This window comes from Podarcis tiliguerta (genome assembly GCF_965153285.1).
Source record: "Podarcis tiliguerta genome assembly, chromosome: 3".
In the NCBI taxonomy this organism is placed as follows: domain Eukaryota; kingdom Metazoa; phylum Chordata; class Lepidosauria; order Squamata; family Lacertidae; genus Podarcis; species Podarcis tiliguerta.
The window spans coordinates 115,593,479-115,619,896 of NC_139536.1; the positions used below are offsets into that span (position 1 = coordinate 115,593,479).

Genomic DNA, 26,418 nt, shown 5'->3' on the forward strand with positions numbered 1-26,418 from the left:
TTGACTCCATACCCTGACTCATGCTGCCATACATAGTAATAATAATAATAATAATAATAATAATAATAATAATAATAATTTATTATTTATACCCCGCCCATCTGGCTGGGCTTCCCCAGCCACTCTGGGTGGCTTCCAACAAAATATTAAAATACAGTAATGCATCAAACATTAAAAGCTTCCCTAAACAGGGCTGCCTTCAGATGTTTTCTAAAGGTCTGGTAGTTGTTGTTCTCTTTGACATTTGGTGGGAGGGTGTTCCACAGGACGGCTGCCACTACCGAGAAGGCCTGGTTCCCTGTAACCTCAGAACTGCAATCACAGGTTGCTATTCATCTCCCATTGAACTCAGAAGCATTGTAATTTGCATAGTTTATAAGCTTAGTTTAAAAATCAGCTGAAGGAGAAGAGGGGAAAGGCTGGAAAAAGAACGGTGAGTAGGAAAGCATCCTTTTCCCACCCTTGGAAACTCATCAAGCTGCTGTACTTGTAACTGGGTGTGGAGAGGACAGCTGGCTGCTGAAAAGGATACAGTTGTGGGCAGCCTGAGGATGCTTCATCCACCTTGGGTCTGCCCAAAAAAAACAAGCCTAAAAGACCAGGCAATGTCAGCAGCAGTTTCTAGGAACCTTCCCTTTGTGAGATTTTTGAGGGAGAGATATGAGTTTGTTTGGGCCCTGGGTGAGAGCCAGGAATCTGAGAGAGGAGATGACATTGGTTTATAATATTAGTAATTTTGTATCAAGGTTGAAGAAGAAGAGAAGAAGAGTTTGGACTTGATATCCCGCCTTTCACTCCCTTTAAGGAGTCTCAAAGCGGCTAACATTCTCCTTTCCCTTCCTCCCCCACAACAAACACTCTGTGAGGCGAGTGGGGCTGAGAGACGTCACAGAAGTGTGACTAGCCCAAGGTCACCCAGCAGCTGCAGGTGGAAGAGCGGAGACGCGAACCCGGTTCCCCAGATTACGTGACTACCACTTTTAATCACTATATTGTAAAATTTGTTGATGCTTAAGTTGTATGTTGTTGCTTTGATTTTCTGTACACCACATAGAGATATTCTTATATATTAAGTGGTATAAAATCAATAAATCGTGTCCTCCCTAAAAGAGGACATGTGTTGCAGTGAGACCTGGAGACCAAAGTCCTGTGTTGTGGGTGGGTGAGATTGGACAGCCACAACACCTGATTGGTAGGTCCCTCGATGTTGGGTTCAATCTGGCCAATGGGGCACAGTCCAAACAGATTGAGGGACCTATATATACCTATGCATGTGACCCAGAGCTTCCTCTTTCAGCTTGTGCATTCAGAACACCTGTCCACCTCTCCCTACCTTTAGGGCAATTTTGCGATTGACCTTGCTATGCCGTTGTGTGTCGTCTGTTGTTGGGACAGGGGCACAGCAGGAATTTTTCCCACTTGGCTGATTGGCTGTTGCTATTTGGGTTTTCACCTGCCGCGTAGCAAATCGTCACAACTTGTAAGGTTCTGGATAGGGCTCTGGTTCAGGTGATAGGGATGTGGGAATGGTCTCGCCATCCCTATGTGAAGGGTATTCCGTTAAAGGAATCCAGGGACTCAGCTGGTTTGGTCAACCCCTGAGAGGGGGTTGTGCCCGTGCCTGAGTCCAGGGGGGCATCTGGGTGGTGGACATAGTCTGTTCCCAACTTTTCGCCTACCCAGGTGTTCACCCTTGGCTGACCTATGCTGGTGCCCTGGGTCAGCGCTGCCTGCAAGTGTGCAGGGAGCTAGTCGAACCAGAGCCTATGCAACCACTCACCTTCTGTAATCAATAAAGTTGTGGCCTAAATTCTGCCAAAAACCAAAACTAAAATTTGAGTCAAGTGTGACTTTATTTAGGGGAGACATCTCTGGGTCTGAACACGCAAATAAGCCACCTGCCAGGGCAAGCCCCAAAGGTCTTCTGTGTGTGCACACACAGTAGAAATCTGAAAATTTTGTTTAGTTTTACAATTGTAGTCATTCTTCACCATCGTTGTTACAACCTACAGTCTAGAGTCTATATGAACACATAAAAATAAATACATTAAGAGCCCTAGCCTTTGGGGGCACATCTTCAAAGGCCTTGACAAATGCAGAAATAACCAGTACCCATTCCGTCAAGCCCACACTTCACAGTGGGCCTGTGACCACGTTTTATGAATAAGCAGCGCAAGTGGTGCAAGTATTCTTGAGGGACGTGATGCAAGTGGTGTACTCTAGGATGTCTTGCTAGGAGAGACAATGTGGCACTGCTGCTGCTGGAGTATTGATTTGCCATGTGAAGAACCCTCATTCAAAATGTTGTTCAGCCATGAATTCTTCTGAACAATTCACTACTTCTCAGCCTAATAATCTACCTCATAGGGTTGTCGGAAGAGGAAAATAAGATTGTCAATTGTAAGAAAAGGAAAATGTCACTTTTTCATAAAAGGTCAGAAGGCCTCAAACAGTTGCAACACCTGGGTAGAAGGTTGCAACAGCTAAAAAAAACCGCAGACTCGCTTGGGTGCTTATCTTTACTGGCTTGGGGTTAGAATGCCAGAAAACATGGTGGCTTGCTGCTAGAATGTGGTTTACCTAGACACTTCCGCAGGGTAGGACTCGTGTACGCCTAAGGGGTGGTCGGGATGTGGCTTTATTGCTTGGGTAGATGTGTGAGAGCATAGGAACACGCTTCCTTATTTTGGCAAAAGTAATTAAGGGTAATGGTCCCTGAATTCAGGGGAATGGGAGACATCAACAGGGGAGGAGATTTTAGTATTTTAATTAGGAGGTTGTGATAGGCTGTAACCCAGTGGAGGACAGGGGAGGGAAGTTTTCACTCAAAGGAAGGCGATATAAACTTGTGTTTTGCTGAATTTGGGTGTGTCTGCTTTGGATACCCATCCTTGCAAGTAATTAATGAACCTTTGCTGCTTCACCAACTTTGCTCAGACTTTATTTTAAGGGTCCATCCCAGGACCCCGAGTCTTGGGACAGGTGTTTTATATCCAACATCACTGTACATCAACCTGAGATCCCTGGTGAGCTTCAGTTACAGTCTGTTGACAGGAAACACTTTTACATTTCCTTTTTACATTTACATTTTGCTTTTACATTTGTACCACTACATGTCTATCTTTCATTACTTTCCCTCTCTTCCCTACTCCAACTATTTTTCTTCTGTCTCTGACAAACTAAACACACACAAATAAGTAAAACAGCAGTGCTAACTCTGATGCGGTTCAATGCCCAACACTGCTCAGGACACAGTTGAAGTCCAATGTGGTGAACATTATGTGCTACTACACAGACCACTATAGAGCATGAAAGCAAAAACCACACCAGGATAAACCAGGAAGAATGCTTTAGCACATGATGAAAAAAAGATTTTAAAACCATGGGGATATTTTATTCATTGTTCAGTTATGGGCAAGATGATGGGAAGATAATTAAACGTGTTCAGAACGGTAAGCTCTTCTATTGTATAAGACTTCTATGGTATAATAGGAAGCAGCCCCATAAAAATATGGCAAATGTGGGGTGACAAGGCGGGGGGCAAAAATACAAATCCCTCATCAAATTGGACTGTCTGCTGCATTTGCCATAGTAATATATGTTCTGAAAACCGTCATCATTTTGCTGTTCCAAAGCCAAAACCACCAAAGAACATTCAAGAAAAAACATTATTTATAGTGCTACGTTTCCATACCTTTAATGGAAAGGTGGGCACATTTTATTTATTAATTTATTTGTTATATAGGAGAAAAAAACCCTCACCTCTGCGGAAATTACAACGCTACTTTCCATCCCCTGTTTCTAAGGCTCCACTAGCAGATAGGTAGGCACACAGATGTTTACAACCTTGTCTTTCTATACACCACTATTTGGCCCCATTGGGGCCTGGAGGATGAATACCAGCCCTTTTTGCTCATTAACATTCCACTGACAAAGCTCCACTTCAGGTACAGTAGCAAAGTGTGTGACAAGTAAAGTTAAACCCTTTCTCTAAATGCAATGCAGCTAGCGAATATATGACACATGTTTGATTAAAGCAGACAAATGGATGCAATCTACAATCTGGAATGAAAGCCCATCTAACTTATTTACTGAGGCAGGGTACCATGTGTGGGATGTATTATGGCTAGAGCAGTCAAGTTCCACATTTTCCTGTTGCCTAGAATGGACACACAGGGGAATGTGGCCCCAGACAAGAAGGACTTCCTGTCATACCTGCTCTGGATTCTCCTCCCCTGTGTGTGACCAGGCAGGTAGGCAGGGCCCTAGCTGACCAGATAAAAGGGCTGGCTACGCAACCATCTCTCTCTTGGACTTGTACTCTCTTACTCTTGGACTTTCGCTCTTCTGGCTCTTAGCCAGTGCATGGCTCAACCTTCACATAGGATGGAGCCCACAAGCAGAAAGTCTGATATGCAGCTCAGACTTCTTTTCACTGTAACCACATGATAAAGTCTGCCTTTGGATTACTGCTGTGAACTGAATGTGAGTAACACTTTATTCTTACTTTTAAAGAAGATTGTGATGTGTTATTATTATTTTAAGAGGAGAAACTTACCAGGAACAATCCAGACTGGACAAACCAGACTGGATTGCTTCATTAAAGGATTCTAACGAATCATCAATTTGCTTCCAATAAGTTGCAAAGGGAATGTGCTCTGCTGTTTACTCACTAGTGTGAGTGAGGAGGGATAATATCAAAACAATATATCCTCTCCTACCTTCCTTAACATTCCCACACCATGATCCTTTAAAGCCCATGGATTTCACCCAAATCTATTTATCATACAAATGGTTAGAAATAAGGTGCAAGAGTGCTGAATACATGTTGACCTTCTAAACAGAACAAGATGAGCAGCAAGTCTGGTGGCACTAATAAATTCATCATGGGAAAAGGTTTTATGGGCACCAGTCCACTTCACCAAATGCATGAAGGGTTACCCTGAAGTATACATACACAAGTGGGGTGGTGGAGTGGAACTGTAAACATTCATGTCAAAAGGGGGGAACTGCAGAAAATACAGATTGTGGTAATTGACAGCAGCCATTCACAAAAAAGTCTGTTGCTAACACAAATTTCTTAGCGTTGCTAAGCCAAGAAATGTTGTATGATTAAACAAAAAACATTTGCCCCAATTCATGACAAATGAGATAAGAGTTCACAATGAGGCATAAATGGTGCGAAGTAGTCAGGTAGTTATGTTAGGCACAGAGCCATATTGTAATAGGATGGTCCAGCTGTGCAGTCCTGAAACTGAAAGCAGATCAAATGTTTCAGATGATGGAAAAAGTTATTGTATGTGCATCTTATCCATTAGGAAACAAAAGGAGAAAAAAGTAGAAATGTCAAATTTGCAGGCCAAATATTTTTCCATCTTCAAAGAGCAAAGGCTCTGTGAGCAATTAAAGTTCTGGGACATTAATATCTTTTGACCCTGCGGAAAAGGGCAATCAAATTCCAATCACGTCTAAAAAACATCTGGACAAATTTGAGCAAATGATTTTTCAGCCATCCATATATTTCTTTAAATTACGCTGTCAACGGAGAAAGCCACATCCTAGGGCACGAAATAAATGAGATCTGTTTGAGGCCTGCCTGCAAGAAAGAACGTGTGGGGGGGAAACAGGCAGCCCTACACTACCAAAGGCCTAAGCCTGCCATAAAACACCAAACAATATGGCACAGGAGCCAAAGGGAGGCATAAATCAAACAAATAGAAAAGCTATTGTAAAAGTTTCAATGAGCTAGAGAGAGACATCTAAATATAGCAGCAGATTTAATATTCCACCCCCCTGCTGCCCCCCCAAGCTGCTGCTGTAAAAGCGTCAGATATATGGATGATTAACAGTAAACATTGGAAGGCGTGGGGTGAAATTTATTTTTTGTCATCTTGGATGGATAGCCAAGAATCCTATGGAAATCAACTTAAGAATTTTCTGCTGACAGGGGGTTAGGCCCAAGGTCACCCTTCATAGGGAAAGATGGGTTGACAAAGAAGGGAGTCATGTTATGCCAATTTTGGCAAACCAATTTTGCAAAAATTAATGCAACAAGTGCATTTCATCTGTTGGCATGAGAATGGTAATGCAGTTTTACCATTTGATCCATCACAACTGACATTTCTAAACTGACATTTCCTCCCACACCATTAAGCAACCTTGCAGCCATGCAATAAGTGTGAGCTGAATGGTGTATTTCACTCAGGTTGAAGTGACGGCACAATCCAATGCCAGCTCCTTCATCAAGGCCAAAACCCCAGAAGGCAAGCTTAGGACACATCCTTGTCCACACTATACTGCACCTGGACCTTAATGTCATCACCTCAGCCTCTTACAGTGACGAGAAGGGATGTCCCTGGCATACGCATTGCCATGGGTTTTCTAGAGCAGTTGCTCTGAGTGCAGCATAGCTTCTAGAGCACAGCTGGGGAACTTGTAACCCTCTAGATGTTGCTGGACTATGTCTCCCATGATCCCCAACCATTGGCCATGCTAGCAGGGACTCATGGAAACTTGAGTCCAACATTTGGAGGGCCACAGCTTCCCCACCATTGTAGGAAGTAACCACTGTAGGAACCCTATACACAAAACTCATGGCTGGCACCATCTTCAACTTTTATCCCCCATCCACATGGATCTGACAATGCCTGGATTCAGGAACTGTGTCTGGCCAATTATTTGTTTCCTGGGACGCGGGTGGCGCTGTGGGTTAAAGCCTCAGCGCCTAGGGCTTGCCGATCGCAAGGTCGGTGGTTCGAATCCCCGTGGCGAGGTGCGCTCCCGTCGTTCGGTCCCCGCGCCTGTCAACCTAGCAGTTCGAAAGCACTCTCGGGTGCAAGTAGATAAATAGGGACCGCTTACTAGCGGGAAGGTAAACGGCGTTTCCATGTGCGGCTCTGGCTCACCAGAGCAGCGATGTCACGCTGGCCACGTGACCTGGAAGTGTCTCCGGACAGCGCTGGCCCCCGGCCTCTTTGAGTGAGATGGGCGCACAACCCTAGAGTCTGTCAAGACTGGCCCGTACGGGCAGGGGTACCTTTACCTTTAACCCAAATATCAATCAGACAAGAAAGCAACATTTTGGCATCTTTCTTCTTGCCCACACATATTTCTAGAACAGCAAGAGAAGAGGCCACTAGCAAGTGACTAATGCATTGATACAGAAACAGTCAGTCCTTAGTTTTTTCACCACAGGAAAAGGACTGTGTCTAGCCCTCACACAATCGCTTTCACCATGGCTACACAACTACTGTCTTCCACTGCGGGAGGCAGTGGAAGACAGAAGTGCCTGGCGTGCTCTGGTCCATGGGGCCACAAAGAGTCGGACACGACTAAACGACTAAACAACAACACACAACTACTAGGCCCACCCAGTTAACAGTATCACAATTCCAAAGAAGCAAGTGACACACATCTCCAGGTGGACAGATCTGTGCAACCAAACAGAACAGGATGAAACAGCAAGAATGTGCAACACCATCCTGAAATAGCTATATCTGAACACAGATGAAATGGGAAAATGCACACATGCAGATAACAGCAGAGTGGCTCGGAAGAAATTTGGAAGCACAGGAATCAAATCTCATTGAAGCTATTGCAAAAATATTAATTGATTATTATTATTATTTTGTTATTTTGGACCACATCAGGAGGGGGAAATTAAGCAAAGCAACAGCTACACAACCACTGTAGAGATAAATCCACTCACAGAATTGAAGATTCAAATTATTAGAGCCCAAGGAATACGGAAGTACAGGTGGGTTGTTAAAGAAATTGCAAATTAGCACAGAGAATACTGTATTTAACACCCATTGAGAATTCAGGGGTAAATAGTATGACTTTTGGAAGTGATTTCATAAGCATGTGTGGGGAAGGCCCACTGGAATTGGTTTTCCATGTATTTCTGGGGGTGGGATGAATGGGAAATGATACCATCTGTCAAAATGTTGTGTTGCCTGAAATTGATTGTTAAATATGGAAGACCAACTGTGTCGATTCACAAAGTCAAGTCCTCAGAAGGTAAACATTTATACAGCACTTGGGGGTAGAATCATAGAATTGTTGAGTTGGTAGGGACCCTGAGGATCATCTAGTCCAACCCCCTGCAATGCAGGAATATGCAGCTGTCCCATATGGGGATTGAACCTGCACCACCATCTAACCAACTGAGCTACCCAGTTGAAAGGGCTTCACATCTGGACCTTTCAAGTTTTGTGTATATCATATATTATCTCCCCTGAAGTCAAAGGGGCTTGTTTCTAAGTAAATACGCTAAAGATCAGAACTGGGGAGAGGGGGGGGTGTCAAGGAAAAACACGCTGGATTTAATGTCAGTTCTAACAGCCGCAGACAACACTAACCAAAACCAAAATATGGCTTCCACACGAAAAGATCTTTTCAAATCACAGAAGCTGCCTTCAAGAGAGACACATCTGCATGCAGCAACTCACTATGTACAATTTTATCCACGCCACCTTAATCAATCCACACAACCTTCTTAAACAAAACACACACAGAAAAAGTTGTCTGATGCATTGCAATGAGCCTGTGGCCAACTGTTTTGAATGTTGATAGCTTCCATAATGCAAATATACTATAAACCTATAAACCTGAAGGCAGAGATGTTGCTGGTTATTTCACATTAATAGGGTGCTCCTGGTCTTAGGAACCTCTCTTCTGCAGCTTTTTGCTTTTCCGGTTTTACCTTTTTGTTCATTCTGACTCTCCCTTAATTCCTCAGGTTTGTGAAAACCCTGCTAGTATCTAGAACCGGAGAAAGTCAGTCAATTGCTACTATAGAGACCCTTCTGACTGGTTTTGTGCCTTCCTTCCACCTCCACCCCCGGCCAACACTAGAGCACCTCAGCCAACCACTTTAGAATGGAAAAGAATGTCTAAGCAAACAAAACCCTACAATACATTTGGATTGTATTACAGAAAAATGTTTGTTTGTTTGTGTTTGTTGATTGTATCCCGCTCATCTGACCGGGTCGCCCCAGCCACTCTGAGTGACTTCCAACAGAATATAAATGAACACGAAAAAACAGCAGACTTTAAAAGCTTCCCAATACTGGGCTGCCTTCAGATGTCTTCATGAGCCCACATGGTACTGTATACAATACACGTGCTCATTAAGTCACAAGAGCCTTCCTATTCAAGCCTTCAACCCCAGTAGGATTCTGATAATGAAAGGGAGACCATGTTCCCAGAGTCCTGGCCACACCACCTTTCATGTTTTGGGGGGGATGCCTTCATGCTGATACTTCGCTACTAGTTTGCTGTAGCATAAAATATTGTTCCACCTTGGGTGCTTCCTGAACGAGAGACCTCCTGGATACCATATATAAGCCACTTGGAGCTCTTTGGAGGGAAAGCAATATATCAAATGTAATAAATAACCCGGGACGCGGGTGGCGCTGTGGGTAAAAGCCTCAGCGCCTAGGGCTTGCCGATCGAAAGGTCGGCGGTTCGAATCCCTGCGGCGGGGTGCGCTCCCATTGCTCGGTCCCAGCGCCTGCCAACCTAGCAGTTCGAAAGCACTCCCGGGTGCAAGTAGATAAATAGGGACCGCTTACTAGCGGGAAGGTAAACGGCGTTCCGTGTGCGGCTCTGGCTCACCAGAGCAGCAATGTCATGCTGGCCATGTGACCCGGAAGTGTCTCCGGACAGCGCTGGCCCCCAGCCTCTTAAGTGAGATGGGCGCACAACCCTAGAGTCTGTCAAGACTGGCCCGTACGGGCAGGGGTACCTTTACCTTTACCTTTAATAAATAACCCAGCAGTAGACAAATCTGAACTGAGCTTGATATGTGAACACTACCACAACGTATCTGTTAATCTGAAAATTATACCAAGGGGATAAAATCCACAGGGAGCAAAAGTTGTGACAGTGTGATCTGTTTTGTAATTTAAGATCTACTGATCCCACAAAAACAACCTGCTAAAGTATCAACATGAAACTATCAGTTTCAGGGCCAGAATGTTGAAAGCAAAGTATATTATAGGGTTATTCCTACTCACTTTGTGGCAAGCAGCATATTCTTCCTGGAGTGGAGATCAGTAGGGTCTGTATGCTGTCTGTTCAGGTACTCAGAAACAGCTTTGGCTGGGAACTCAGTTTCACAGATGTATCCAAAATCCCGAGCTAAATGTACAGCTTCTCCTGGGGAAAGAGGAGCAGCTTTGATCATCACAGGTCGACCACATTGACACAATCCTTCTTAGCCAAGTGAATACTAACTGAATGAGACTGGCATATAGTCAGATCCTTAGATCTGTCAGACCAAAAACAAACTTTTCAGTTTTCACGATCTTCTTCTTCAGTCATTTGCAGATGTCCTGCACCTTCATCCCTAGCATTGCATTAAGCCATTGGTCATACTGAACGTAGTAGAGTTCTAGAGCATTAAATGTCTGCGACCTGGGCTATGAAAGGGTAACCAATATAACCACATCAGCTCAACTAGATGCTGGCTGAAGCTGTTAGCAAGCAGGTTGAATCACACAAACAGGGAAATGCACATTGTGCATGTCTACACAGCAAACCTGAATTAGTTATTCCTGTTGGGTTTCTATTCCTCTCACTGTGCAGATATTGTTTAGGATTGGTTCATCACATGTCTGTGTTATGCATTCCAGCATCGACTGTTGGAATCACGGGAGCGGATGTTTTACTGTATTGTACTCTGTTTCCATTTGTTTTTGCTTTCACTTCTGCCTTCTCTCCGAGGAAGACCAGAGAGAGGAGACATGTTTAATTTTGTTCTGCCTTATGCTTAATAAAGCAGCTTCGTGCTCACAACCTCAGCCTAGCTCTGACTGCATTTTATCTCTGCTGGACTCTGGATGTGTGCTCAATGTCTCCAAGACTTGAGTCACTATAAATCGTCGGGGAAGGCTGTCGGAACTCCCTAGAGCTGCACGCTGATGGGAGGGACAGGCTGGAAACATCCCTGTCGTTTGCCTGGGGGTTGTCCATGCCCCTGGCCAACCCAATAATTCCATCCCCTGAAAGGTGTTCTATGATGGGAATCTAAAGATTCCTAATAAATCTACAGTTCCCAGAATTCTTTGAAGAAAGCTGTGACTGTTAAGTGCCATAATAATGATATCACTTAGTAGTGGGGTCAGCCTTACACTAAGACTGAGATAAGAAGTAGTTGTACTCCCCAAGGTTGTGCTGGCAATACTGTGGAAAGAGCTGTTCAGCTAAGCACTTTGAAGCCCCATTTATTTCAATGGGAGAGATTGACATGCCCACTTATTTCTTCTATTGAGAGCAGTCCAATTTTATAGCGCTTACTTTTGACTGAATTGTACCTTTGGAGTGCAATGCTGGGTTTTATTGTTCTCTTTCCCAAGAGTTATTTTTGAGCTCTTCATGTACACTTTCTTCAGACTGCTTTCTCTACCTTCGTTGCCCTCCTTCCCATAAAATTAATTGGCAAACAATTAAAAACAAACAGGCTTGCACACTTGTTGTAACACCTTCTTTTAATAGGCCAGAGTCCAGGAAGCGAAAAACAGTGTTCTAGACTCTCATAGCATTGTAGGTTCTCTAATAAGTAGAGCTGGAAGAGAAATTCAAGCAAAGCAAGGAGTTCCTTCTTCCCCTGTGGTAGAAGGCTTGGATACTGATTGAGCAAATCCTCACTTAACATTCACAACTTGGAGAACATTCAAGACACCCGCCTGTCATAAATACAAAGCAATGTAATGCTATTGTAAGAAGTTACAGACTGAGTTGCAGTTAGAAAGAATAAGGACTCAGGAGCTTTAGATCATTGGATGCTAGCATTATATTAGGGCTCCAAGTTGAGCTAAGTCTTGTCTAGCCTCCAAACACAAATGCTCAGTCCTGAACTACATGAAAAATGGACAAGACTGTACCTCTGACATTTGTAGCATGCATTTTTCCTCCCTTGTTGCAAGTGAACTTGGGCATTCTGTTGATATGCAGGAATGGATAGTACAAAGTTCTCCAAACCTCCTGTTCCTCTAGTGTTATATGAGAAAAATTCCCTGCACAACTCCCTTGCTCAACTGGATGCCAAAATTGTCCATCAAGAGTCTCCATATCTCCTAGGTGAGGGAGATGTGAAGGCTGCATTTACATTCAAATGTGGCTGTGGAGGACCATCAATTCTTTTTATGCACAACCGAAGTCCAAAAGCACCCTGTTGACATGAGTGAGCCCTACCCTAAGGAAGCAGAGTGCAAGTCTCAGGCAGGGTTCCTAAACAGAACTGAACCCCTAAACAAGCTACCAAAGAATACAACAGCAGACAGTCAACACTTGTATACATTCTGTTGTTGTTGCTTGTTATGTATTTTGTGTTCTCATTTTGTATTTTGATATTTTTGACTGTGTTCCAGTGTAAAACATCATGTACCTCATCAATTGGTGCTTGCATCCCACTGAAATTTATCCCTTTGCCAGTGAAAAATAAAAAAAATAGATACGTTCACTCACTACATCTCCCTCAAAATGTAGCATGTAGGATTAAATTCTGTGTACATGTATTCAGGAACAGTAAGGGCTTGTTGACATGGGAATTTATAGTGGATTTGTTGCTGCTTGTGGATGCAAGCTTTACAACATCTGCACAATGCTGTCCTAATCAAAATACCATCATTTAATTGGGAATGTTTACAAACAATCCTTAAGTCCAACCACAGTCAGTGTGGATTATAGCTATGGTACTGGGGGTAATTATAATATTATAAAATAAGTTATTGTAAAATTTAAATACCTGTCCCTTTTCTGATTACTGATACCACACTGTAGTTTAAACCTAGTGGAGGAGGAGGAGGAGGAGGAGGAGGAGGAGGATCAAGGCAACCCCAGAGACTGTTACCTATAAAAACAAATATGTCTAATAATCCTAATGACACATTATTTTGAAAAGCAAAGGAAGTGGGAGAGAAAGATGACCTTCATCAAATCTCCATTCACCGTGGATGTTTAATTCTCCTTATGAAACTTACAAGATAAAGACCAGACTCCCTGCCCCTTGTGAATCCTGAACAGTGATGAATGAAACATTTTTGCCACAGGCAATAAAATGGAAGAGCCGTGGAAGAGAGTGGGATATTGCTGAAGCAGCTGCTAATTCAGTAGGATAGGCCAAGATATAGTTCTTTAAGGGAAACTGTTTGGCTTGCTCAGCAACAATTTTGTGTATTTTGTAATGCATCTCACTCTAATAGTTGCATGCACAATTCTAGTTCCCTGTTAACTTTGAGAATTCCTGAAGCACAGAAGGAAGGATAATAACAGGAAGATTTAAAGAAGGAACTATTGGAAACTCAAGGCAGTGGAGACATAAGATGATTAGAGCCCCACTGAAGCATGGGAAGCCCCAACAAAAATTTATAATTTGGATTATATGATATGTATTTGTATAATTTTGAATACTTAATGTGATCTGATTGGATTGTTAAAATGGAAAATTTAATAAAAATTATTTTTAATAAAAAAAGAGAGAATTCCTGAAGCACTTGAATAGGGTTTGGGTGGAGTTATACTCTTACATCATGGTTCAACACAGAAATGACACCTGAGTAACGCATGATGAACTGTAATCATACACTATCAGCAGTTTATTATGTGCAAGTTTGCTGTCCATCTCAGTTTTAAGGGACCTTTGGGCTGCTTTCCTCAGCAACCAGCTCATCCCTCTCCTCTCCATTTTCTGTGATCATTTCCTATTTACTTTATAAACTTCAAAATATCTTCACTTCTCATTAAATGTCTCTCCTGAAATGGACCTTCATCATCATCATTATTTTAACAACAACTTAGGAACCAGGAAATTGAGTGATATCTTGCAGATCCAAACAGAAGCAGAATTTTGTCAAGTACCTAGCAAAGGCCTCTGGTACCAATACCTTTATTCCTGAAGTAGGTATGCTGACTTTTCTAATGGCTTCATTCAGGTTTACAGCTTAATCACATTCAAATAACCAGATTTTGGAACCCTCATGTCAATAATTACATATAGTATACTAATGATACCCAGTGGTGTTTTTTTAATTCTGCTTTTGAAAGAATTCTGTGAATCCTTATTAGTGTCAGATACAAGTATTTGTCAAGGGGAAGCCTCCAATTCTTCTCTGAGCCAGCATGCCTCTCTATAACCCAGAACTAAATTTTCCACAAAGCACAGTTCTATCCATATTGACTGGGGCCCAGCTGCTGAACACTGAAGGGATTACTTGCAAGTAAATATGCATAGGATTGGGAGCTTAGTTTGGAATCTAGCAGCAACTCCCCTTTCTCCTCTGCAACCCTGGAAAAATACTCAGAGAGAGCGAGCACAATTGCAATAGAAAGCCCCCACTAGCACCAATGGAGTTCCATTGGTATTACCTTCATAATAAGACAATGCAAGCAGCCAACCTTCCCCCACCATCCCCTCCCAAAAAAAATCCACCCATGTTTAAAATTTCTGTTTTTATATTATCCTCCATCCCAAGGAAGAGTTGCTGCTTAACTCAAACGTTCACACAGCACCTTTTGGTATATTAATTTACTGTTCTCGGGTCTGCACAGTTGCTTTTCAGAAGCATCTCAATGCCAGTTCCCAACACCTCTTGGGATGAATTCGGTTGTGACCCCTAGGCTGGTCCGATCAGAGGCGTGCCGATTCCAAAGCACATCTCGCTGCCCTCAGTGGGACTCACTCCGAAGCGCAGGCTGAAGTCAAGCCATTTCGGATGGCGAGGTCTACACGCGCCCCAGAGTGGAGCTATGGGCCGAGCTTCATGATGCTTGAGGTCTTTGTTCTTTATTAAGCACTCCTGCTTCCTGCGTGCCGGAGCTTCGGTGCTACCCCGGCAACGATTTCCACTCAATGCACGAGCCGCGTGCGAAATGTCCCCGCTCCCCCGCCCTCGAGAGCCGCCCGGGGGCGCCGCGGGGGGAATCCGCGCGGGCCGCGTCTGCTTACCTTCCACCAGGGAGGTGAGTAAGGTGACATTTGCCGCTTTGCGCCGGCCGGCTGGCAAATTCAAGCCGATTTTTTCTAGCCTCTCTCGCAACGATCTGCCCCCGTTTTTCGATTTGGCTCTGCAATGGCAAAATGGGGGGGAAAGAAGGTGCTGATTCGAAGCTGAAGGAATGTTCCCAGGAAAGAAACTTTTTGGGGGGGTGGGGGGGAGGAGGGGAAAGCGACTATGAGGCAGATCCCCGGAGCTGGAAGGGGCTTTAGCGCGCGTGACTGTGTCTGAATTGCAGCTGACTGAGGAAGTTCTAGCAGACAAAATTGAGAAACGGGGAGGGGGGGAGGGAGAGAGAGAGAAGTAATGAGAGACAGACAGGTAATGTAGAAGGAGAGTGAGAGAGAAGGAGGGGAGAGTGGGGGAGGGAGAGAAGCAATGAGACAGACAGATCGAGAGATGGGCTTTGGGGAGGGGAAGAAAGGAGAGGGGAGAGGAGCAGTGGCGTAGCGTGGGTTGTCAGCACCCGGGGCAAGGCAAGTAATTTGCGCCCCCTAACCTGTGGATTTGCGCCCCCTAACCCTACCCGGTGTTGCGCCCGGTGCGGCCTGCCCCCCCCCCCCACGCTACGCCACTGGAGAGGAGGGAGAAATACTGTAATGATTCTCGAGGAAGAGTTATGCTGAGGGATCACAGAATTGTTGAGTAGGGAGGTGTCCCAAAGGGTCATCTAGTCCAGCCCCCCGCAACACATGACTCACTGGTACTGGTTGGACCCTGCACCAGCAAAGCAAAAGGAGATGGGCTGGTAGCGCCCAACCAAGGCAGCAACAGCCCGATTCCATGAGTTGTTATTTGAGCACTGGTTTCATTGTGGCTTGCTCCTAGTAAATGGGTAGATCATGTGCATAGCCAAGGGAGGCAGGGGGCTGGTGGGCAGCTGCCCCCCAATCAATAAAAATCAATAACACATATAGCTAATTGCGGTTCTGCTCCACCCCAGCAAAAGGCCTCCCTCCCCCCTTAACAAAAATCCTAGCTACGCCCGTGGGATAGATTATTAGTTTTGACGAAAAGCAAATGTCTAGCCTTGAAAAACACCATAAAACTGGAAAGGTGGAAAGGTCAGAGAAGTAGGAGATCAAGACTTCCGGGATACAGGTGGCTGTGGAGAGGGGAGTGGCCGCTTGTACAACTGCCCTCAGCAACGCGAAGAGTTTAGTATTGGTTCTGAGTGTGTGCCTTTTAATTGCAGCTGGCAACATTTTGACCAACTTAAATATATTTGCCTATTATTGAAATCTCGGTATTGCAGGCACATTGTAACAACATCTACCATTCCTTATAGAAAAAGACCTCTTATCCATTTCCGCAACATACCACAAATCAAAAAAGCCCACAGAACTGGCAGCCCTGCTTTTTAAAAACGAGTCCTCTCCAATTAGAAGTGGGCCCCATTGAAGGAATGGAAGCTTTCACCAGTTGATCTAGCAATTAAAGTATTGCTGCTTTCCATTCATTTGACAATAGCCACAGACTCGACTTGCAATGGCAGAGGAAGACCCCACCTCTACTTCTGGACTTCACTTCTTCATCAAGCAAATGGCAACCATTGGCCAGGATGCATGTGTGCGTATGAACATAGATGGATGCATGCTGAAGACCACATGCCCAAGCTTCACACAGGCTGAGGAGGCCCCAGTTTTACCTTTAATATCCATGGCTATTAACCCACCTAGAAATGGCACATTGTCTCATACTACAGGGGGGAAAGTTGGAGGGGGGGATAGAAGGAAAGGGCTTACTCTATAAATGTGAAGATCTTACATTAGAGATGTGATTTCTTCACTGTTTCCCACCCTCTCTTCTGAAAGACATGCCAGCCACCCTGTAGAACAGAGCTTCACACCCTTTCTTTACATGTAAAGAAAGAGATGTTAGGATCCTAGGCCAGCTTGAGAAGATCTATCAGAAAAGCTAGAAGGTTGTCTGCATACTCAACTCATGGGTACTTATTCCTTTTCCTGAAGTCAAATTAGGTTTTAATATTAGCTGCTGTGGTGCCCTCCAGATGTTGGACTATAACTTCGATCAGTCCCAGCCAGCATGATGTGTCAGGGATGATGGGTGCTGTAGTCTAGCAACATCCAGATGGCACCATGTTAGGCTTCAGTTGCAAAAGCAGTACTGTGGAGTCTGGCCAAAGGCCTATATCAGGGGTCGGCAACCTAAGGCCCGTGGGCCACAAGTGGCCCATGGGGGTCGTTTAACTGGCCCATGGACCCCCGCCGCCTGCTTGGTTGGCTCCAGTGCCCCGCGCTAAACCGGCGCAAAGCAGAGCAGGGACCACCTTCAGTGACGCTGGCCGGCTTCCCATTGGCTACAGGAAACTCCTGCAGCCAATGGGAAGCTGCACATGCCTCCTCCGCGCAGGAAGGAGCCCCGGAAATAGTGTTTGCGCATGCATGTGTGCGCATGCACACACACTACGGCCCACCACTTTGCTGACCCCTGGCCTATACACTTAGGCACCCCATTTCACAAAGTGGTGAACCAGATGCCAATCGAAAGTACATAAGCAGCAGACAAGGCCAATAGCCCTCTCCCTCTGGTTGTTTTCCCATAACTGTTCTTTAGAGGCATCATGTATTGTAGTCACTGACAAGCCTGCCCTCCATGAATTGGTCTCATCCCCTTTTAAAATTATCACCACATATTGTGGCAGTGAATTCCATAGCTTCAGTATGCCCTGTGTTAAGAATGACTTCCTTTTGTCTGCCTGAACCTTGCTTCATATTGTTTGAGTACCATGGGAGAGGGGAAAACACATCTCTCTATCCACTTTTCTAAGCTAAAAAGCCCCAAACACGGTATCATTTCCTCCCAGGTGGGTTGCTGTGACCCAGTGATCATTTGGGTTGCTCTTTCCTTGCAATCTCATTGCCATCAGCAAACATGGTCACCTCACTGCTCACTTCTAACTCCAAATCATTTATGAACCATTAAAAAAAAGTAATCCAGTCCCTATGCAGATACCTGTGAGGTCTTATACACCTGGCACATCTGCTATGAGGACTGTCTATTTATTCTTACTCTCTGCTTCCTGTTCTCTAACCAGAGGACCCATCCTCCGATTCCATGACTGCTAGAGTTACGCAATATCTACCAGGTCACCACTGTACACTTATTCAATGGAATTCTCAAAGAACCAGAGTTCAGGCTCAAATGAAGCCCTCACTGAAGAGATGTACCACATTAACTGAAAGTAAGGAGTGTTTCTATGGTGGGGTGTGAAGAGCAAACGGAGCCCCTGCACCAGGCCAGCCCTTGCCACTGGAGCAACACACTCCACCATGAAAACACTCCTCAAGCAGCTTTGGTGTATTTCCATGGAGGGGCGTGGAGGGTGAACGGAGCCAGCTGTGGCAGGCCAGCCCTCACCACTGAAGTGATACCAGCCCCAAGCGGTGTCATTCCAATGGCTGGTGTTGCTTTGGGAGTGAGGGATGGCCAGAGGGCTCCATGCCCCCCTGCATCCCCCCCCAAGGGGACATGTGTCCGCCCCAGGAGCAGTGGGAGCACCCTTCACCACTGGGAGATCATCACTCATTCCTTCTTCCCTGGCAGGAGGGAGGAAGCAGCATTTTGTGGTTGCCTCATGTGACAAAATGTCTTGGGCCAGCCATGTGCCTTAGCAATTCTTACAACAACCTTTTAAAATAAGCCAGCATTATGAATTCATGGAGGGGGAAGTTAAGGTTGAAAGTGAGTGCTTTGCCTAAACCTACAGCACTCAACATGTTGTTGTACTCCAACTCCCATCAGCCCTTGCCAACATAGCCAGTGTTCAAGGATGATAGAACTCATAGCCATGGCTGGTCAACTTTTCCCTTTTCTTGCGAGGAATCCTATTCGGAATAAGGGAATTTCCCTTTAAAAAGGGAAACGTTGACAGCTATGCTCATAGCTCAGCAACATCTGGAAGAGCCCAGGCTAGCCACTCCTGGCCCAAAGCCACCTAATGTATTTTGACCCCTAGAATACCTGGCTCACAACTTAACTCCATAAAAAAATTCCTTCCAGTAGCACCTTAGAGACCAACTAAGTTTGTTATTGGTATGATCTTTCGTGTACATGCACACTTCTTCAGATACACTGAAACAGAAGTCAACAGACCCCCCCCCCCACCTTCTCACTATATATAAGGGTCTGGTGACTTCTTTTTCAGTGTATCTGAAGAAGTGTGCATGCACACGAAAGGTCATACCAATAACAAACTTAGTTGGTCTCTAAGGTGCTACTGGAAGGAATTTTTTTTATTTTGTTTCGACTACGGCAGACCACCACGGCTACCTACCTGTAACTAGAACTTAACTCCAGGCTATTACAGTACAACAGCTAAAGTGCTGAATATGCATACATTATCATATCATCCCTACCCTTCAAGTAAAACTTACTTAAAACAATGTTTAAAAAATAGATCAAAGCAAAAATAGGGCATTTGAGTTTTCAGCATTGCACGGGAAATGGCTACATGACCCTTGGTACCCTGTCCAACCCAATGATTCTATGATTCATGGTTATTGACGACAATGATAACAACAACAACAACAACAACAACAACAACAACAACAACAACAAATTAACATATCACAGGAAAGAAAAATCAAAGGGCACCTGAGCAGGACAAGGTCCCAAAAGGACATGAGAGACTCGGCCGTAGGCAAGCCTCACTGGGGGAACACCAAAGGTGGGGTGCCACAGCTGAAAAGAGTTTTTCTCAGTTGCTACGTACCTCATCTCCAAAGGCACAGCCACCCAGGCCCAGAAGATGATCTTAACATTTGGGTAGCTTCATTTGGGAGCATTTTAAGTACCTGAGTCTCAAGCTGTATATTGCTTTAAAGGATACGCTCCTGAACTTTGAATTGTGCTCTGAAAAGCAGTGCCAATGTAGTCCTTTAATTACTGGTGAGATGTGTTGCACATGACCAGTCCCAGTCAAAAGCCTTGCAGCCAACTGGTTTTTTCCAAGAAGTCATCAGAGGCCCATGCATGCATAGTGGTAGCCAGACTGTTAAGTATATGTCCTATGAGGTCTTCTACATGCATCAACACCAACAGATACACACGTAGCTGATCCCTGTAACAACACGTAATAAACCTCACACATAAGCACACATATACCTATCCCAAGGCCTTACCTTCTAAGTACTCCTCCAAGAAGCGAGGCATTCAAACATTCTGGGGGTGAGAGGCGCCTTTGAACTTCTCCAACAGTTACTTTGTACTTGGAAGTTGAGCTGAGCAAGGAGAGCCGCCCAGGTACTGAACAAAATACTTCGCCTGTGTTCACAGACATGCCACCAAGGAAGCCGTCTTTGTTCATCATCAGGGAAGTTACAGATTTTGGAGGAACTGGAACTGGGGAGACAGAAAAGTAGGTGTGGGAAACAGCACACTTCAGGGACCAGCTCAGTCATAAGACCACATTTGCTCAACCAGAAGTCAATCCCATTGATTCAGCACCTTTTGTTTGGATGGCTTACTGCTCAGAGTCATATGGGGGGTCCCATCACAGGGATGGTTCTTATAGAGCTGCCATGACAGACCCCAATGCCACATTAGCAGTGTTTCACATAGAAAGACCCTTTGGGCATTATCCTCAGAACATGAGAGCTGCTAAACTGAGAGGGGCCAAAGGACCCCATCCAGAATGACAGTGAACAGAGTGGGAGCAGCTGCCATGCAGCCTGACTCCATCCTTTACAGCTCACAGTAATGCTTGGAAGTCACCCTAAGACTAAGCTGTGGGCAGAGGAGCTCCTTTCCAGGACAGTGAGACTCTTCTTTCAGGAAGGAGCAACTGTGGCATAATAATGAGGAGTCAGTCTCGGACATTAGGCATTTCCTACAACACAGAAAGAAGCCAAGTTGCTGAAGGTGATGTTGGCAAGAGTCCCATATTGCCTCAGGCTCCATGGAAAAGGACCACATGGCAAATTCTTTCCATGGAAGTAGTGAAAGGAGACATGCTGCAATGGTCCCAGGACAACAAGGTGAACCTATATGGAATAAGTCAATACCTACAATAATACTACCAGACTTAACATCACTGTTTCCTATGCAATTAATAGCTCACATATTTTGTGCTCCTGGGTACTAAGTCTCCAGTATAATGCAAAGATGGGTTATTCTAAGCTCTCCAAAAGGAATCACCTAAAAACTCAGAAGAAAGGGGTGCACTGAAAAGTGCATACTGCCTTTATATGTCTATCAGAAAACATTCGGCTGCCATGGGGTTGGGCTGGAAAGCCTTCTCCACCAGCAGAAGCTGCCAACTAGTTTTCTTGTACAACTCCTAGTAAATATCTACGTAATAGTCAGAAATGCAATAGATTAAGGGTGCCCCCCCCACGCTGCCCCATTTTATATCTACCTATTGGGTGCTAGTTTTACTTACTTATTTGCTTAATTATTCATAATCCACCATGTGTGTGTGTGTGGCAGGGTACAACATAAAAACACAATAGGCACAGGAATGGCAGTGGTGGAGGGGGATGAGGAACCCCTCTCGTCACTGAGAAGCCAGGTTTAACAGGTGGATGTCTATGAAGGGAGCCAGCTTCTATTGGTCAACTTGAGTTCAGCAGAGTACAGCTGTTGTGTCCCAATTTCATTATTTTTTAAATCTGTGTTCATCTTAATTAGTTCATGAACTCTGAGTTTCCACTCTCTCTTTTAGGGTGACATGGAGCCTATGCCCTAAACCCTTACATGGAGTGGGAAGGGCATTTCACAAGATTTATAGAGTTGGAGGGACCTGAAGGGTCATCTGTTTTGCTGCTGTTACTACAGCATCTTGGATAGGTGGCAATTAAGCTTTGAAAACCTCCAGTGAAGGAGAGGCCTCCATCTTCCAAGGGAGTTTCCCTAACACTTTGTCAAAATCACCAATATTGTAATTTCAACCCACTGTTTCAGGTTCTTTCCTAAAGCATCAGAAAATAAATTAGCTCCATGTTTTAAGATGCTTGTCATATCACCACCTCTTAATTGTCTTTTCCTGGCTAAATAGCATGTTAGGCCACACCTGCTGAAGCTAATTTTCTGCGCGATATTTAGGGTGGGGAAGACTATCCCTGTTGTATTTAGTCACCCAGTTGTCTCTCCAAATCTCAAACCAACAATTGTATATCTTTCTCTGGGCCAGTGACTGTTTCAAGCTTTTTCACAGATTAGATATTTAGAACACCAACCCATGAATCTATTAGTTTAACCCCAGGGTAGTTGCAACAATACTCCAATTAACCCTTCATAGATTCTTCCTTATCTCTAGGGAAGTTGCCCTGGTGTTTCTAAGTATATTTGTAATTATGTAGAAGTTAGAGACAGCAGGCAGCCTTTACTACAACCACATGGTAAAACAGAATATGTAACAAGGGCAATTAGAAATCCACAGCCTGACCCACTAACCCATTGAGCCAGAGAAACTTGTATGGAAAGCTCATTTAGGCACCGTGAAGTGATTGGGACATCACATTCAAAAAAACCATTTTGGTTTAACTTGTTCCTGGATCACATCTATAAATACAGTTTTTAAAAAGAGGGAAGTAAGCTTTGAGCTGTTCAGTGTAGCTCTGTATATTATAATGGACAAGCCAAAGAAAAAAAAATATCAGTGTTCTTCATATTTGTGGGATATGCAGAAAGAACAGTCAAATCCAGCATTTCCTGTTTGCTAGAATGGGCACTCACAGTTTAGATTGGTCAGTAACTTCTCTCTCTACGTATAAACTGTAAGACACTTTGTGCACTGTATAAATAAACAGTTATTACTGGTAAATATTTGTTTCATTATTTTTTAGTACTGATTCACAAATATAAAAAGGAAAGGAATCCAATTAATTTATAAACTGGTAAGCTTAGCAGCTGGATCATTTTTGCACTTGTATATTTGGGGGTTTTTAACCCTTTATCCTGGCTTGGAATTGATGAAAACATTATTTTTTTATTTAACAGACTGGGGGGGGCTGGGTGTTAAAAAAAAAAGGAAATCATTATAATTCCAAATGACAGTGGAGCTCACTACTGAAAAGCTGCTTTTCCCTAAGAATCCAAGTTGCTCAAACAATTTATTTCAAGAATGAGTGCTGTTTTAAGAGAATTAGAGCAAATTCACCAACTATAAGTAGACTTGGGTATAAAGTTATTAAACAGGGCGCACCTCCCAAAAAAAACAAAAACAAATAGAAGGAAATTATTAATGATGTATTTTGCTTGCTACTAAACTTTTTAAAAAATCCCTATGATTTGCAGCAGGTGCTCTGATCAATCAACCAATCACTGTAATTTATACAGAGACTTACTGCATCCCTCCCCCAGTTGTTTCATTTGCTGGCTGTAATTGAGAACAAACCATACTTAAGGTACGCTTCATGCAAGAGTTAATAAGGGCTGACAGCTGCTGCTATTTGCTGCTTCCTTGAGATCACTGCAGGCTGGTGTTACCTTAATAGACAAAGCCAGTTCTCATGTTCCAAAAGGGAGAGAAGGAGACATTTGGATTCTGCAAACATGCTCTGCAGGAAGCCAAATATATGGCAAGTCCAGATTCTGTACTTGACACTCCTTCTTATATAGAGCAGATGAAATGGTAAACCTGTGTCCGGACTGTCCCACTTCAGATTGTAGGTGAATGCTTTCTTTGGGGGGGGGGGAGGATTTCTGGATATAGAAAACTAAATGTCAGAGGAAAGGGTTATAACCTAGCCATTTTCCTGATATGCTAGATTTCTTACACTTAGGAATGTTATCCAAAGGCAAAACACTGCACCGCTTGAGCCGCCCGCCTGCAATCTGAAGTGGTACACTCCTGTAAGGAGGCTACCTGGTTGTGAGAACCAGGTCGCAGCTTTCTATGACACTTTCATGCCTCAAAATGAATCGCATCTATAATTGGTTAGCAGAGAGGAAAGCCAACTTTTAAGAACTCCTTAAGGATTCTTAATATCATCATATCCTGGCGCTAGAGTTTCAGCCAGGTGTGAAGTACAATCTGAGCTATTTCAACGGGACTCTTTATTTCCAGCTTCGTATCCCTAGGAAAAGGATTGTTGTCCCATTCATGAAAATACTCTTAGTGGCAAAGGGGGCGGGAGTATGGTGCGGGCGCGTTGCATATATATTGATTATATACACATCATCTCCCGAGCTTCCCAAACGTGTAAGATCGAGTGTCTTAACAGGCTAGGCTTACCAAGGAAATTAGCAAGTCAATAACCTCAAGGGAAGGAGTAGAGAGAACAAGCCTTCGTCCAGGTTTTATTACAAAATATTTCCTTCCACCACACCAGAATCCCACACTAAAGCGCTGTAACAACTACAGAAGTCCCAAGCCCGTGTTAGATTTCATAGATCCGTGCTGCTTGGTGCGGACTGGGCGGAGGTTTCAAAGTAAACGACTGAGTGGTTTTGCCTCATGGGAAGCGAAAGCTGGCTCGGCTTCCGTTTGGTCTTCTCGCTCATATATTTTATCTTCCTTATTTCACGCAGTTCGATTTATTATTTATATTATTTTTTAAAAATACATATCTTTATCGCCCTTCTTCCGAGATTCACAGGGCGGTTTACAATATAAAAACACAAAAATACATAACATAGTAACAAACTAAAGCAGTAAACCGCCCCGCCCCCATTTAAAAGTCCATAGATATTTATTTATTTATCTATCTAATCGATCTATGACTCGTCTAGGGCAAGGTGGAACAGGGGCTTATCTGTGAAATCAATCCCAACTGAGTGACTCAGTTGTGGCTTAACTGCGCCCTGTGGATAAGGGGAATGCACTCTGCACATGCTCAAAGGGACTATCTTCATTATTAATCTGCATCTTCTAGACCTTATTATCGGCTTTGTCCTAGGGGTCTCATAAATCTTTCAGCTGGATCCTAAACTTGATTTTTACTAGGATTCTTTAAGTTCTCACCAGAACTTCCTTCCGAGAGATGTATTTAGAATGAATCTCCCTCCCCTCCCTTTAACCTCCCCTACTCTGCATTTTAGAAGTTTTTATATTAGCTCCTCAGTCTATCAGGGCTCCTGAACGCCTTCCATGACCAGAAAATAAAATATCAAAATCACAGAAGGTATTTAATTAGAAAGAAACGAAAAAGGTCCAATCTCATCAAACAGAGTGGGAGCAGCAGCCTTGAGATCTCGGCTGACCAGGCCTAAAAACAAGTCTGGGGGGTGAGTTTTGCTGCAAAGACCCCCACCCTAACCGCCTTCAGCCTCCGTCGCCCCCGGCCGCTTAACTGGCTTAGCGAGGAAGTCATAGCAGCTCTCACTGGCAACGCAACAACATGGTCACGCCAAGAGAAAGGGGCCCCATTTTTAAAACGAAGACGACCCCCTTACACACCACTTGCTTTTTAGTTGCATCCTCACACGAGGAAACCGCACCCTTACAGGGCAGGTCTACACAGATTTACTCCGAAGCAAGCCTCACTAGTTTACTGCGGCGGCGGGGGGGGGGGGGTCCTCAACCTTATTCTACAAGTGGCAGCGCCCCCTCCCTTTTATCGATCGAGAAGCATTTTTAATAGGCGCTGAAAAATATTTACAGCTGGAATCGCAGCCAACTCCATAGGTCTGAGTCATTTCGGGCCGCAATGTTCTCAGACGCGCTTGCCAACAAACCATTCGTCTGCCCCGAAGAGTTTTAGAAGGACAGGGATGTAAATGAAAGAGCCTGAGATGCAGTTCTGCCCCCTTGTCTTCAGCAGAAAGAGGCTGCCTGTCTCCAGGATTGCCACTACTACGAGGACGCTGCTGGTAGGGTTCGTTGGTTTGTTAAATTTCTGTACCGCCCTTCATCCGAGGATCACAGGGCGGTTTACAATAAGACCATAGCAAAACTAGAAAGATGCCCTATTCCTAACGCTGCTCATCTTTCCTGGAAGCATCTTGCCATAACTGTTAGCAGCAGGTATCCTATATTTCTTGGGTTGTGGCTGAAGGAAACAGGTTTTTTTTTCAGCTTTAGAGGACTTGCGTTGGAACTGAGTACTCTTACGAAGCCTGATCCCTATACATATTTACTCGGAAGCAAGTCCCACCACGTTCGATAGGACTTGCTACCAGAGAAGCATGCACAGGATTGCAGCCTTACCTGGAAGTCAGTCCAAGACAACGGGACTTACTTTGCGGGGTGGGGGCGGTTAAATTAAAATACGTGACCAGATCCAAGGGTCCAGCAGCCTGCATCCTAAAGTTGTCTCCGAGGAGCAAGGGCTCCAAAAGGCGCCCTAACCCCACCCTAACCCCAACCGCACTTTCTCCCCAGTTGCTTAATTTGGTTGGGACCATTCTCACGTCCAGGATCCTTTTCACCCTTTCCTTACGTGGGGATGTGCTTCCAATTAAATGTGTTGAGGTCGGAGCGCGAGTCCTGCAGCCAACTGGGCGGTGGATCTGG

General features: G+C 44.4%; 1 protein-coding gene across 11 annotated transcripts in view; it reads right to left on the reverse strand.

The window, feature by feature from the left end:
- The window catches only part of TFAP2B (transcription factor AP-2 beta), a 67,462-nt gene that overhangs the window by 15,621 nt on the left and 25,423 nt on the right, over positions 1-26,418 (reverse strand). For all 11 annotated transcript variants that reach the window (XR_014509980.1, XM_083435390.1, XM_083435388.1 and 8 more), the window contains 3 exons: positions 20,144-20,363; positions 14,951-15,069; positions 10,020-10,161 (listed from right to left, as the gene is read on the reverse strand). Coding sequence is in view for 10 of the 11 variants with exons in the window: in XM_083435390.1 (XP_083291516.1) it covers positions 10,020-10,161; positions 14,951-15,069; positions 20,144-20,363 (481 nt within the window). In the remaining variant the exon portion in view is untranslated. The remainder of the gene's footprint in view (positions 1-10,019; positions 10,162-14,950; positions 15,070-20,143; positions 20,364-26,418) is intronic.